Source organism: Megalobrama amblycephala, linkage group LG4, assembly GCF_018812025.1.
Source record: "Megalobrama amblycephala isolate DHTTF-2021 linkage group LG4, ASM1881202v1, whole genome shotgun sequence".
NCBI lineage: Eukaryota > Metazoa > Chordata > Actinopteri > Cypriniformes > Xenocyprididae > Megalobrama > Megalobrama amblycephala.
In genome coordinates, this window is record NC_063047.1 from 23,944,246 (window position 1) to 23,957,200 (window position 12,955).

A 12,955-nucleotide genomic window follows, 5' to 3' on the forward strand; every position below is an offset into this window, starting at 1 on the left:
TTCTGTGATTATTTGGTGTTCAAGAAAACATTTGAAAACAATTGTGCAAAAGAACAACATTTAAAGGATTAGTTCACTTTCAAATGAAAATTAGCCCAAGCTTTACTCACGCTCAAGCCATCCTAGGTGTATGTGACTTTCTTCTTTCTGATGAACACAAGCTGAGAAATATTAAAGGTGCCCTAGAATCAAAAATTGAATTTACCTTGGCATAGTTGAATAACAAGAGTTCAGTACATGGAAAAGACATACAGTGAGTCTCAAACACCATTGTTTCCTCCTTCTTGTGTAAATCTCATTTGTTTAAAAGACCTCCAAAGAACAGGCGAATCTCAACATAACACTTACTGTTACGTAACAGTCGGGATCATTAATATGTATGACCCCAATATTTGCATATGCCAGCTCATGTTCAAGGCATTATACAAGGGCAGGCAGTATTAACGTCTGAATGTGCACAGCTGAATCATCAGACTAGGTAAGCAAGCAAGAACAATAGCGAAAAAGATGGAGCGTTAATAACTGACATGATCCATGATTACATGATATTTTTAGTGATATTTGTAAATTGTCTTTCTAAATGTTTTGTTAGCATGTTGCTAATATACTGCTAAATGTGGTTAAAGTTATCATCGTTTATTACTGTATTCACGGAGACAAGAGCCGTCGCTATTTTCATTTTTAAACACTTGCAGTCTGTATAATTCATAAACACAACTTCATTCTTTAAATCTCTCCAACAGTGTGTAATGTTAGCGTTAGCCACGAAGCACAATCAAACTCATTCAGAATCAAATGTAAACATCCAAATAAATACTATACTCACATGATCCGACACATGCATGCAGTATGCGTGACGAACATCTTGTAAAGATCCATTTGAGGGTTATATTAGCTGTGTGAACTTTGTAAATGCACTGTATTATAGTCGAGAGCTCGGTGGCAGGGAGTGCGCGATTTAAAGGGGCTGCAGCCTGAATCGGTGAATAGTTAATGAGGCCCCAAAATAGGCAGTTAAAAAAATTAATTTAAAAAAATCTATGGGGTATTTTGAGCTGAAAGTTCACAGACACATTCAGGGGACACCTTAGAATTATATTAAAGTATCTTGTAAAAACTGGTTCTAGGGCACCTTTAATAAATATCCTGACGCATCCGATCTTTATAAGTATGAGCTGAAGAAAGTGTCTCCATCCACATCCATCCATCATAAACGTGTACTCCATATGGCTCCGGGGGGTTAATAAAGTCTTTCTAAAGCAAAGAAATTATTTGTGTAAAAAAAAAAAAAAAAAAATCCATATTTAACATATGTAAAATATCTAGCTTCTGGCAAACCGCCTTCCGAATTCAAATTACAGAAAAAACGTCAGTTATGCTTGTTTCATAAGCTCGGATGCGTCAGGATATTTATTAATATTTCTCCAATTGTGTTCATCAGAAAGAAGAAAGTCACATATACCTAGGATGGCTTAAGGGTGAATAAAGCTTACGGTAATTTTCATTTGAAAGTGAACTAATCCTTTAAGTATTACTTTATTTTTTATATATATAATAAAAATCAAACAGACCCCAAACTTCTGAAAGATAGTTTTAAAATGGTAAAATTTAAATTGAATAGATTTATTATAAATGTAGGAATGATTATCTTAACATTTTCCATTTATTGTACATTATTTTTAAAACACTTTCTTGAAACACCTATTTTCTCTTTCCGTCTCGATCATCTCTGCTCTGTTTTCTGTCATCCATCTCTTTTCTTTTCTCCTTTTAATACGTCCTTCCTCTTCCTTGTTTTATATTAATGTGTCAGATTCCGCTGCATTGTCTATCCCTTCAAACAGAAGCTCACCATCTCCACCTCCACCCTCATCATTGTCATCATTTGGGTTCTGGCCATCTCCATCATGTGTCCATCTGGTGTAATGCTACAGGTCACCAAAGAGCACAGGGTCTCCATCTTGCTAAGCGATGGCAACACCACGCAACCCTTCTACTGGTGCCGTGAAAACTGGCCAAACCAGGAGATGCGCAAGATTTACACCACGGTCCTCTTCGCTAACATTTATTTGGCACCTCTGACTCTCATTGTCATTATGTACGCTCGGATTGGAATCACACTCTTCAAAACATCAATGCCTGCTGCTGTGTGCCAAGTTGGGACCTCAGGCTCTGGTTCTGGCTCTGGGAAACATGGCAGATTTGAAAGTCGTCAACTGGTGTCCCGGAAAAAGAAGCGGGTCATTAAAATGTTGCTTGTGGTGGCCCTGCTCTTCATCCTGTCATGGTTGCCATTGTGGGCTCTCATGATGCTGAGCGACTACGCAAGCTTGAGTGAGCATCAGCATCGCGTCATTAATATCTATTTTTATCCTCTGGCTCACTGGCTGGCGTTCTGTAACAGCAGCGTCAATCCCATAGTCTATGGCTTTTTTAATGAGAACTTCCGTAAGGGTTTCAAGGCGGCCTTTAAGCTTCAGCTCTGCTCAGCCCTTTCAGGGAAGAGGAAAAGCTACTCTCACAGGCTGCAGGGGAATGCTGTATTACCTGCCAGCTTGCCCATGACTAAGGAGTCTGTACTGGAGGCTGGGGGTCCCAGACAAGGACAAGAGCTCATCCAAGGGCTGGTGTCTGTGGGCAATGGGAAGGGTCAGGGTGACAGAAGCCAGTCTTCAGGCAAGGAGAACATGAAAGAACAGGATCTGATCATGGAAGATCTGGAGAAGGTGTGTATGTGTGTTAAAGAATATTGTTTTGGAACCCTTAAACTCCAGATATGAAATGCTGTAACAGAATAAATCTTTTTTTAATTATATAAATTTATATTAATGCTATTTATATCTTTTTGTTTGAACTTTTTTAATCATCAAAGAAAAAAAGCAGCACAATTGTCTTCAACATTGATAATAATCAGAAATGTTTCTTGAGCAGTGAATCAACATACTAGAATGATTTCTGAAGGACCATGAGACACTGAAGACTGGAGTAAAGGCTGCTGAAAATTAAGATTTGCCATCAATTTTTGGCCATTTTAAAGTATAAGAAAATAGAAAACAGTTATTTCATAATGTAAAAATATTTTTAAAAAAAGATTACTGTTCTTACTGTTTTATGCAGCCTTGGTGTAAGAAAACACAGAATTAGATACTATATGTAAAATATTTAAATATAGTTAAAGTTTGGCGAAAGGCTTCTCTTTTGATCTGAGAAAAGTTAAGCTAAATAATGAGAAATACTGATCTCACAAAATTACATATTCAACAGGATTTGTACATGGCAAATTCCCTAGTTTCATACTGAAATTCCACACTATTAAACTGGCATATCCTTGAGCAGTTACCATTACAGCACACACTAAAAAAATTGGCAAACATTTTACCTTTAGGGGTACAACAGCTGTCCAACGTACCTTTAGGGTTAAAAACTGTACAACATCACTGTGGCAGTAGCCTTAAAGGGACAAATTTGATCCTTATTTACTCTCACAATTTCATATTAGTACCTTAAAGGGTTAGTTTGCTCAAAAATGAAATTTCCGCATCAATTACTCACCCTCATGTTGTTCCACACCTGAAAGACCTTAGTCAAAGTCCCTTTAAGACACGTCGTTTCACTCGGCGGCCATCTTTGAAACGCCTCTCGGGCTTTGCCTTCATTCATCTTCGGAACACAAATTAAGATATTTTCTATAAAATCCGATGGCTCAGTGAGGCCTGCATTGCCAGCAAGATAATTAACACTTTCAGATGCCCAGAAAGTTACAAAATACATATTTAAAACAGTTCATGTGACTACAGTGGTTCAACCTTAATGTTATGAAGCGACGAGAATGCTTTTTGTGCAGCAAAAAAATGAAATAATGACTTTATTCAACAATATCTAGTGATGGGCGATTTCAAAACACTGCTTCATGAAGCTTCAAAGCTTTACGAATCTTTTGTTTCGAATCAGTGATTCGGAGCATGTATCAAACTGCCAAAGTCACGTGATTTCAGTAAACGAGGCTTCATTACATCATAAACGTTTCAAAATTTCAATGGTTCACGTGACTTTGGCAGTTTGATACATGCTTCAAACCACTGATTCGAAACAAAAGATTCGTAAAGCTTCAGAACTTCATGAAGCAGTGTTTTGAAATCGCCCATCACTACAAATTGTTGAATAAAGTCGTTATTTTGTTTTTTTGAAAGTGTTAATTATCTTGCCATCAATGGAGGCCTCAATGAGCCATCGGATTTTATAAAAAAAAAAAAAGTACTTTGTGTTACGAAGATGAATGAAGGTCTTATGGGTGTGGAACGACATGAGGGTGAGTACTTCTTGACAGAATTTTCATTTTTGGGTGAACTAACCCTCTAAGGGAACATATTACCACTCTACAAAAATGAACCTTTTAGGGGTAGATAAGATACAAAGTTATCCCTTTAAGGGTACTGTCCACACAGTGACATGTTGTAACCCTAAAAGTACAATTCTTGCACATTATTTCTGACAGCACAGATGCTAGTAACATCTTTTTTTATTGGCAACCAAAGCAATTTTACAGATGGTCTTCTCTAAATTGTCAATTTTCACCTTCCATCTCCTTCTGGCATCAGCAGATATTTTCTAATAAGACCCTGTATGGTCCATTTTTATTACAGAAGGTTTCAGTGAAAAAATTCAGGGTCTTATAAATGGTATGAATGTAACCATTGTTTGTCTGTTTTTCTTCACAGGTAATGTATGATTTATAGGTGCTTAATGATCTTCATGGAACCCATGGTCAAAGATACTGTGCACTCTATGATTTTCTCTTCTCACTGACTGTTTTACTGCTGGGAGGACACCATGAGTTCGTCTTTCATCTCTTTTCATCTCTTTCATCTTGTAGGCAAGATGTGCTCTGCCTTTTCTCTCATGAAATTTTAAATTTAAGACCATAATCATGCCAGAACGGCAGCCTGATCCGGAGGGTTTAAAATTCAGACATTGTGTGTGATAAGCACAAAGAAGGCCATTTTGTTGACCTAGCTTTGACTTGATAAGATGCGAAATGAAATGACATGACATCTTACTGGATGCCAAATTATGCCCAGTGTCATTCCTGGATGTTTACTCTGTCACCCTGTTTAACCTGAGGAATACACCCTGAGGTTCAGATAAAATTACACCAAATGTCAAGGCCGTAACTAATACGGATATTCCTGTGGAAAAGGTCTTGATTCTAAGCCACATCTCAAACTGACTGAAGTACCTGAACAGGGCATATTTGAGAGGGATTTCTATTGCATCTCTACCTGGATGGTTAAATTACTGCATTTTGTTAAAATGGCCTGTTCAATTTCTCCTCTTTGTGTTGAAAAATGACTACCTTTTTTAAAACTGCCTGCTCAACATGTTCAGTCATTAACCAACATTGAATGAATGTCAGCTGCAAAACTTGCAGGTTTCTTGCTGGCGTATTTACAGGGTGAATGTAGTAGGTCTGTGACTAAATGAGGAGCATCATAACTATGAATCTGTATTAGTATAAAATAGTTCACTGTAACAGTAAGGGTATTTTGCCAGTTATTTTCAAAAACACTCAACAGTTTGTGTCCTGACATGGGGACAGTGCCTGAGGATCTTTTCAGACTCAAAAACTCAATGTAAATGAGCTGCTGAATAAGAGCAGTGCCTTAAAAAGATGGCATTAGCGGTCAGAAACCATGAGAACTTGAACAGTCTTATGTGGAATGAGTCAAGAAACATCCCCGAGGGAAAGGCAAGTGTCCAAACTGTCACTGGCTATTGCATCTGACATTTATATATTTCAGTTTCTCTTTTGGCGGATGAGAATCTACGCTGGTTATTTTGTATGTGTAGAAAAAAAAGACCTCACTCCAAAAGGAAATTTTGTTGTCTGTGTTTCTAATGTAAACCTGCAGTTGAGTACAATGTGATATACTTGAGGCACACAATGTATTGCTGCTACAAAGTCTTTTCAGTGGGTAATTTTCAGTTAGGTAATATATCCTCTTGGCTGCAATTTTACATCTTACTGTGCTTTGCAATGACGTGTAAACAATGAACAATCTATTCAGGAAATAGTCATTAATTGAGGTTAGGCTGGATTTGTTTTATTATTATTTGACTAAAAATGCTGTGTATTTTGTCTCTGAGAGCAAATCATACACATAACGAATGTTATGGTATCTAATGCTTAATTATAATAATTACAAAAAGAAATAATTATCATTATATCACCACTGCTTGTTGCATAATGTGCATCAGACAGAGAACAAGAGTTTGTTGTCAGGACCTTGTTGAAATGTGTTACTGGTTGATGGTCATTATGATGAGCAACATTAATTTCGTAAAAGTAAAAAGCATTTTGGGGTGTCAGCCTGCTTGTCATGTCAGTGTGTCGTGACAGCATAATCGTGTCTTTAAAGTCCTATTTTTGGGGACATATTTGACAGTATATTACCACTGAAACATATTCATCTCAACAAGACAGATTCTATAGGACAATGTTGCCTATAAACAACATTATTTTGACATACTGCACAGAACACAGCAGATAGGAAAATTATACAGGGAGAAAACATCTTATTTTATCTCTCTATATTTCAGAGTTGTTAAATGTCTCCAGCACCGGCAGTCGCACAACGTTGTAGGCTACACTGACATTCAGTTTATTCTTCTTTAGAACCTGGAAACAGCATCAAAGGAGTTGATAAGTATGCGATGCTATACACGATTCCCACACTATGTATATCATCCACCGCAACATCAAGAACCTTCAGTTCTATCATCCTTTTTCTGAAAACTTGTACAGAGAACTTGTACATTCCCATTCTCCAGTGTTTCTGGTCAAATTAGCATATTTTCCTAGAAGAAAATGTAACATTAAACATATTAAAATGACTAAAAAAAGCATACGGCTCCATAGTGCTGACACTTTACAGTGCCTCAGCAGTTTAATGAGTGGGGATAGATGACATGAAGTGGCCTGAAGTTTTACTGAAAACATATACAGCTCAGAATTGCGGTGAAGTTCAGAGGGCTTTTTGTCCACATTATACAAGCACTCATACCCTGCTTACATAAGTGCTGCCATGCTCATTTTCTCTCATCAGTCACTGACATGCAATTCATATGGTGCCAGAAACGAATATTCTTTTCAGGTTTGTTGGTGCACAAATCAATTAATTTCAGGAATTCTTTGTTTATTATTGCTGCTATTGTGGCAGCTATGAAACTGAGCTTATTTTATTTATTTAATTCAGTTGCTTGTTTTACCCAGTATTAACATGGGTTCATATGAAGACCGGAATAGGACAACAGCAGAATATGTCATGGTGGTGTTTATCAGGAAAAAGGTGGATATGTTTCTGCATTTTCAAATTGTAAGCGACAGTAGTCTCAATTGAGATGCGCCTCACTACACCTGAAATTTAGACAAGAGTAGATGGCTGCATTTCTCACTTCTTGAAGTGGATCTACTTGATCGAAGGTAGATATTGCATGATTCACAATCATGCTTTTATGCTAATAAATTGGATGTAATCTAAACTCTGTTGCTTTTATATAAAAATAAATATGACAAACAAGACACCCAAAGTAGTGGTTAGTTAATTTTCCTACCAAAGATGTGTTTTCCATCCATTTTTAGTTTAATAAAGACGTGTTTTAGATTTTTTTTAAGGAATATTAGTGATTATTGACATGACATGGGGCCAAGTACAGTGGGTACGGAGAGTATTCAGATCCCCTTAAATTTTTCACTCTTTGTTATATTGCAGCCATTTGCTAAAACCATTTAAGTTCATTTTTTTCCCTCATTAATGTACACACAGCACCCCATATTGACAGAAAAACACTGAATTTTTGACATTTTTGCAGATTTATTAAAAAAGAAAAACTGAAATATCACATGGTCCTAAGTATTCAGACGCTTTGCTCAGTATTTAGTTGAAGCACCCTTTTGATCTAATACAGCCATGAGTCTTTTTGGGAAAGATGCATCAAGTTTTTCACACCTGGATTTGGGGATCCTCTGCCATTCCTCCTTGCAGATCCTCTCCAGTTCTGTCAGGTTGGATGGTAAACGTTGGTGGACAGCCATTTTTAGGTCTCTCCAGAGATGCTCAATTGGGTTTAAGTCAGGGCTCTGGCTGGGCCATTCAAGAACAGTCACGGAGTTGTTGTGAAGCCACTCCTTCGTTATTTTAGCTGTGTGCTTAGGGTCATTGTCTTGGAAGGTAAACCTTCGGCCCAGTCTGAGGTCCTGAGCACTCTGGAGAAGTTTTTCGTCCAGGATATCCCTGTACTTGGCCGCATTCATCTTTCCCTCGATTGCAACCAGTCGTCCTGTCCCTGCAGCTGAAAAACACCCCAACAGCATGATGCTGCCACCACCATGCTTCACTGTTGGGACTGTATTGGACAGGTGATGAGCAGTGCCTGGTTTTCTCCACACATACTGCTGAGAATTAAGGCCAAAAATTTCTATCTTGGTCTCATCAGACCAGAGAATCTTATTTTTTCACCATCTTGGCAAACTCCATGCGGGCTTTCATGTGTCTTGCACTGAGGAGAGGCTTCCGTCGGGCCACTCTGCCATAAAGCCCCGACTGGTGGAGGGCTGCAGTGATGGTTGACTTTCTACAACTTTCTCCCATCTCCCGACTGCATCTCTGGAGCTCAGCCACAGTGATCTTTAGGTTCTTCTTTACCTCTCTCACCAAGGCTCTTCTCCCCCAATAGCTCAGTTTGGCCGGACGGCCAGCTCTAGGAAGGGTTCTGGTCGTCCCAAACGTCTTCCATTTAAGGATTATGGAGGCCACTGTGATCTTAGGAACCTTAAGTGCAGCAGAATTTTTTTTGTAACCTTGGCCAGATCTGTGCCTTGCCACAATTCTGTCTCTGAGCTCTTCAGGCAGTTCCTTTGACCTCATGATTCTCATTTGCTCTGACATGCACTGTGAGCTGTAAGGTCTTATATAGACAGGCGTGTGGCTTTCCTAATCAAGTCCAATCAGTATAATCAAACACAGCTGGGCTCAAATGAAGGTGTAGAACCATCTCAAGGATGATCAAAAGAAATGGACAGCACCTGAGTTAAATATATGAGTGTCACAGCAAAGGGTCTGAATATTTAGGACCATGTGATATTTCAGTTTTTCTTTTTTAATAAATCTGCAAAAATGTCAACAATTCTGTGTTTTTCTGTCAATATGGGGTGCTGTGTGTACATTAATGAGGAAACACAATGAACTTAAATGATTTTAGCAAATGGCTGCAATATAACAAAGAGTGAAAAATTTAAGGGGGTCTGAATACTTTCCATACCCACTGTATGGTGTCCCATACTGGGATTTGTGCTCTGCATTTCACCCATCCAAGCGCACACACACAGCAGTGAGTATTGAACACACATGCACCATGAACACAGCCAATTTTGCAGAGGTGCCCGGTGAGCGATTACTGGTAGGTGCCTTGCTCAAGCACACCTCAATTGTGGGTAATGAGAGAGGAAGAGAGCGCTGTTTATTCAATCCCCCACCTACATTTCCTGCCGGTACTGAGACTCGAACCCCTGACCCTCAGGCTACAAGTCCGACTCTCTAAACATTACTGCCCCAATAAAGTTCCCAAAGGACTCGAACCCACTATCACTATGCCTGTTTCTCATCTGGTTGCGCCACTGGGGAGACATCATGTCATCAGTCACCTATCCCATGCAAAGATCAAAGAGTTTAAGAATATTAATTTACACATGAAAACATGATATCAGGTTTAGAAAATCAAACATTTTAGATGAGAACAAATCATCTTGGTTGTTTAAGTCCTTTCCCATCGTGCCTTCAGCCAACACATTCAGGGGAAAGTAACTGCACACAAAACCTTTTGTCCCCTACTGTGCTGCTACACCCCTGTTTGTGTGTTTGGGGAAAAGGGCTTGTGCCCACTGGCTGCACACAGTGTAGCACAGCATCTTTAAGAGCACAAATCTGCACAATTTTGATAGTGTGAAACCAGTTCTGTTTCTTCTGTATTGATTGGGAAATGTTCCTGTTTCAGCTCTTTGGAGCTTACTTTCATTAATCAAGTGGCAATGATAGACCTAAAATTGGCATGAAATGGAAGTTGTGATCCTCCTTTCTTTCCTATTGTGAAGAGATGTTTTTGCGAGGGGAGGTTATATTGATTAAAGATTACGAGGACGTCGGTTAGTGTGCCGACATACGGCGCAAATGCGTTCACGGCGACCCGACTTCGATTCCCGTCTCGAGGTCCTTTGCCAATCCCACCCCCCTCTCTCCACCCAATGCTTTCCTGTCTGCTCTCTACTGTCCTCTCTGAATAAAGGCACGAAAAAAACCCATAAATATAACTGTAAAAAAAAAATAATAATAAAAAAAAGATTACGAGGACACTTTAATTAAAAAAGAAAACAGTGATGTGCACAGATACATCATTCATTAAAAACACTGAAATATCCCACAAAAATCAAAATGATCAATTTTGAGTTCATTTTCACTTTAAGGATTTAGTTGGTAATACAAAGTTTAAAGTAAGAGTGTGCTGGAGAGTTATTGAGATCTTGATATACCAACAGCAGGTTACTCTAATAGCATTGCTAATTTAAACGACAAGTCTATAACTCATAAGTAAAGAGGAGAAATAATGTAAAAAAAATACACTACAGAGATATTTGCGTCAATTATCATCCTTGTACCCGTAATAAGTTATTCTAAAACTGCTGTGTGTATTGTTTTGATATACCTTCTATTGACAGTTGGTTTTGGGACCTCTAGAATAAGTATATGCTGTAGAAATTTGCCTTTGAAACATTTTGGCAAGGTCAATGTTATAAATACATTTGTTTCAAGATGTTTCAGTGAATGTGAACATTTAATCTGGGCAGAACCCAGATAATGAAAGCATATCTGTTATATGGTGGTGTTATTAAACTGTAAATTTTGTGCTATATAATCAGTGTTTGAGCACATTGGAATGGTGTTTTGTACATGGAATGTCAAATCTATGAAACCGCATGATGTCATATTTCAATATTTTCTGGGCATAATTATTTTTGTAATTGTTTAACAGATGTCCTCCCTCGTGTGACAGTTTGTTTGTACAAATCTGGTATCTGAGTCTATACAGTTCACTGAACACTGCTCATTTGCATATTTATATACTCAAAACAGCAAAAAAAAAAAAAAAAGTATGGAATGAGGGACTTGTTTTTTTTCTCCACCAATGAAGATTTGTATATGGCTTTATGCAATATTACAAGAAAAAATACTGCTCATCTCTGTTGTTTAAATATAGATGGTAGACTATATGTGACTGTAAATATTAGTAGCCTATATTAAATAAAACTAACTAATAAATAAAATTGTGTCTATTGAATGTGTTGATTGTGTTAAGAAATAAAAATTAAGAAATAAAATTTACTTGTGTGGCATGATTTCAGAATGTCGACACCTGCATTTTGCTGGCTTTTTCAGTACAAAGGTACTGTATGTTCACATGCTTCCCTAATATTTACAAGCATCCTTTATTCCTTTTTGTAGGGTTTGGGATACAAATGATTGCAGTGCCAACCTTTAACATGAACTTGATTGCTATTGTCTTTGTCTAAACTTTCTGATTTAAATCAACGAATAAACAGACCATGAATTGCGCCTATTCAGCGTTAAAAAAATGAGGTAAGTCCAGAAGAACCAACAATGAGAGAATTGGAATTATAGGCATATACCTTATAAAATGCTTTAAAAACCAACCATTTCTTCATTGAGAGGACACAAATTTTCATCGAGAGGAAAAATTGCTCAGATTCCCTAGAGAAACACAACACCCCTGAGAAAGCAATATGCCCCCAATGGCTATCTGTAATAGCGAGACAGATTCTGTCATTCATTTCAAAATCATTTGAGCTCTCTGTGTTGACATGACATCCACCTTTTGTTCTCTTGCTTTGGTATTGGTTGGCATGTGGTTGTTTCACACAAGCAAGGAGGTGTAGATTTTTGTATTTCATGGACAAGCCAAATTTGAGAGCACAGGGAGCAATCTTTTTTCAAAAGCTTTATTGATGACATGTACATTTACATTACATTTGCATGTATTAATTCAGCAGGCACTTTTATTCAAAGCAACTTACAAATAAGGAATGCAGCAAGTGATTCACCTTAAAAGATAGATAAAGTGGGACACGGTTTGTCTATCATCTCAATGACAAAAAAGTTTCCTACCTTGTATTCACTCTATATCGGTTAATAAGGACATTTGTTCATGCATAAGGTTCACAAAGTTCATGACTGAGGTTTTTGAGAGAAGAAGAATTAAATGGTAAGCCTTCCCATGACAATGCCATGCAACGAGCAAAATGAGAGATGGCACTTCAGCACTTATGCCTTCCTGAGGGAGGACTTGAAAAGAGCTACAAATCTCCCATTATTAGATTATCTCTAAAACTCTTTAGATAAGGGAGAGACATGGCGGTTCTCCATTAGAGGATTACTGTAAGTGCTATTAATTAGAAAGAGAGAGAGAGACTTAACCTTCTGCTGATTCTTAAAGAGAGAATCTTTTGCTACTGTTCATGTTTTTGCTTCTCATTACTACTCAGAATAAATGAAAGACACATTGTATCTGATGACTTTTTTTATGCTGACTGAGGTGCTTTTACTTCATCAGTGACAAGGAATGTGTTTTGACAAATGACATGAATGTTCTAATGCAATCTCACAGTGAAACGGAAAGCATATTATATTAAGCAAAACAACTTGTAATTGAATTCAGGTTGTAGATTGAATAATGGTGAAAAGCACATTTGGATTTGATTAAATGAACTAATCTTGATTGCATTCCCTGCATTAAAGTGTTTATATGTAAAAAAAAAAAAAAAGCTCAAAATCCTGGCAACGCAAGCATATAAGACAATAATATATTACTATTGTAATACAACTGCACT

General features: G+C 37.6%; 1 protein-coding gene across 1 annotated transcript in view; it reads left to right on the forward strand.

Moving 5' to 3' along the window:
* Positions 1-7,725, forward strand: part of LOC125267125 (neuropeptide FF receptor 2) — a 29,414-nt gene extending 21,689 nt beyond the window's left edge. The window contains exons 4-5 of the mRNA XM_048188445.1: positions 1,814-2,726; positions 4,719-7,725. Coding sequence (XP_048044402.1) covers positions 1,814-2,726; positions 4,719-4,736 — 931 coding nt within the window. The 3' untranslated portion in view covers positions 4,737-7,725. The remainder of the gene's footprint in view (positions 1-1,813; positions 2,727-4,718) is intronic.
* The last annotated feature ends 5,230 nt before the right edge of the window (positions 7,726-12,955 follow it).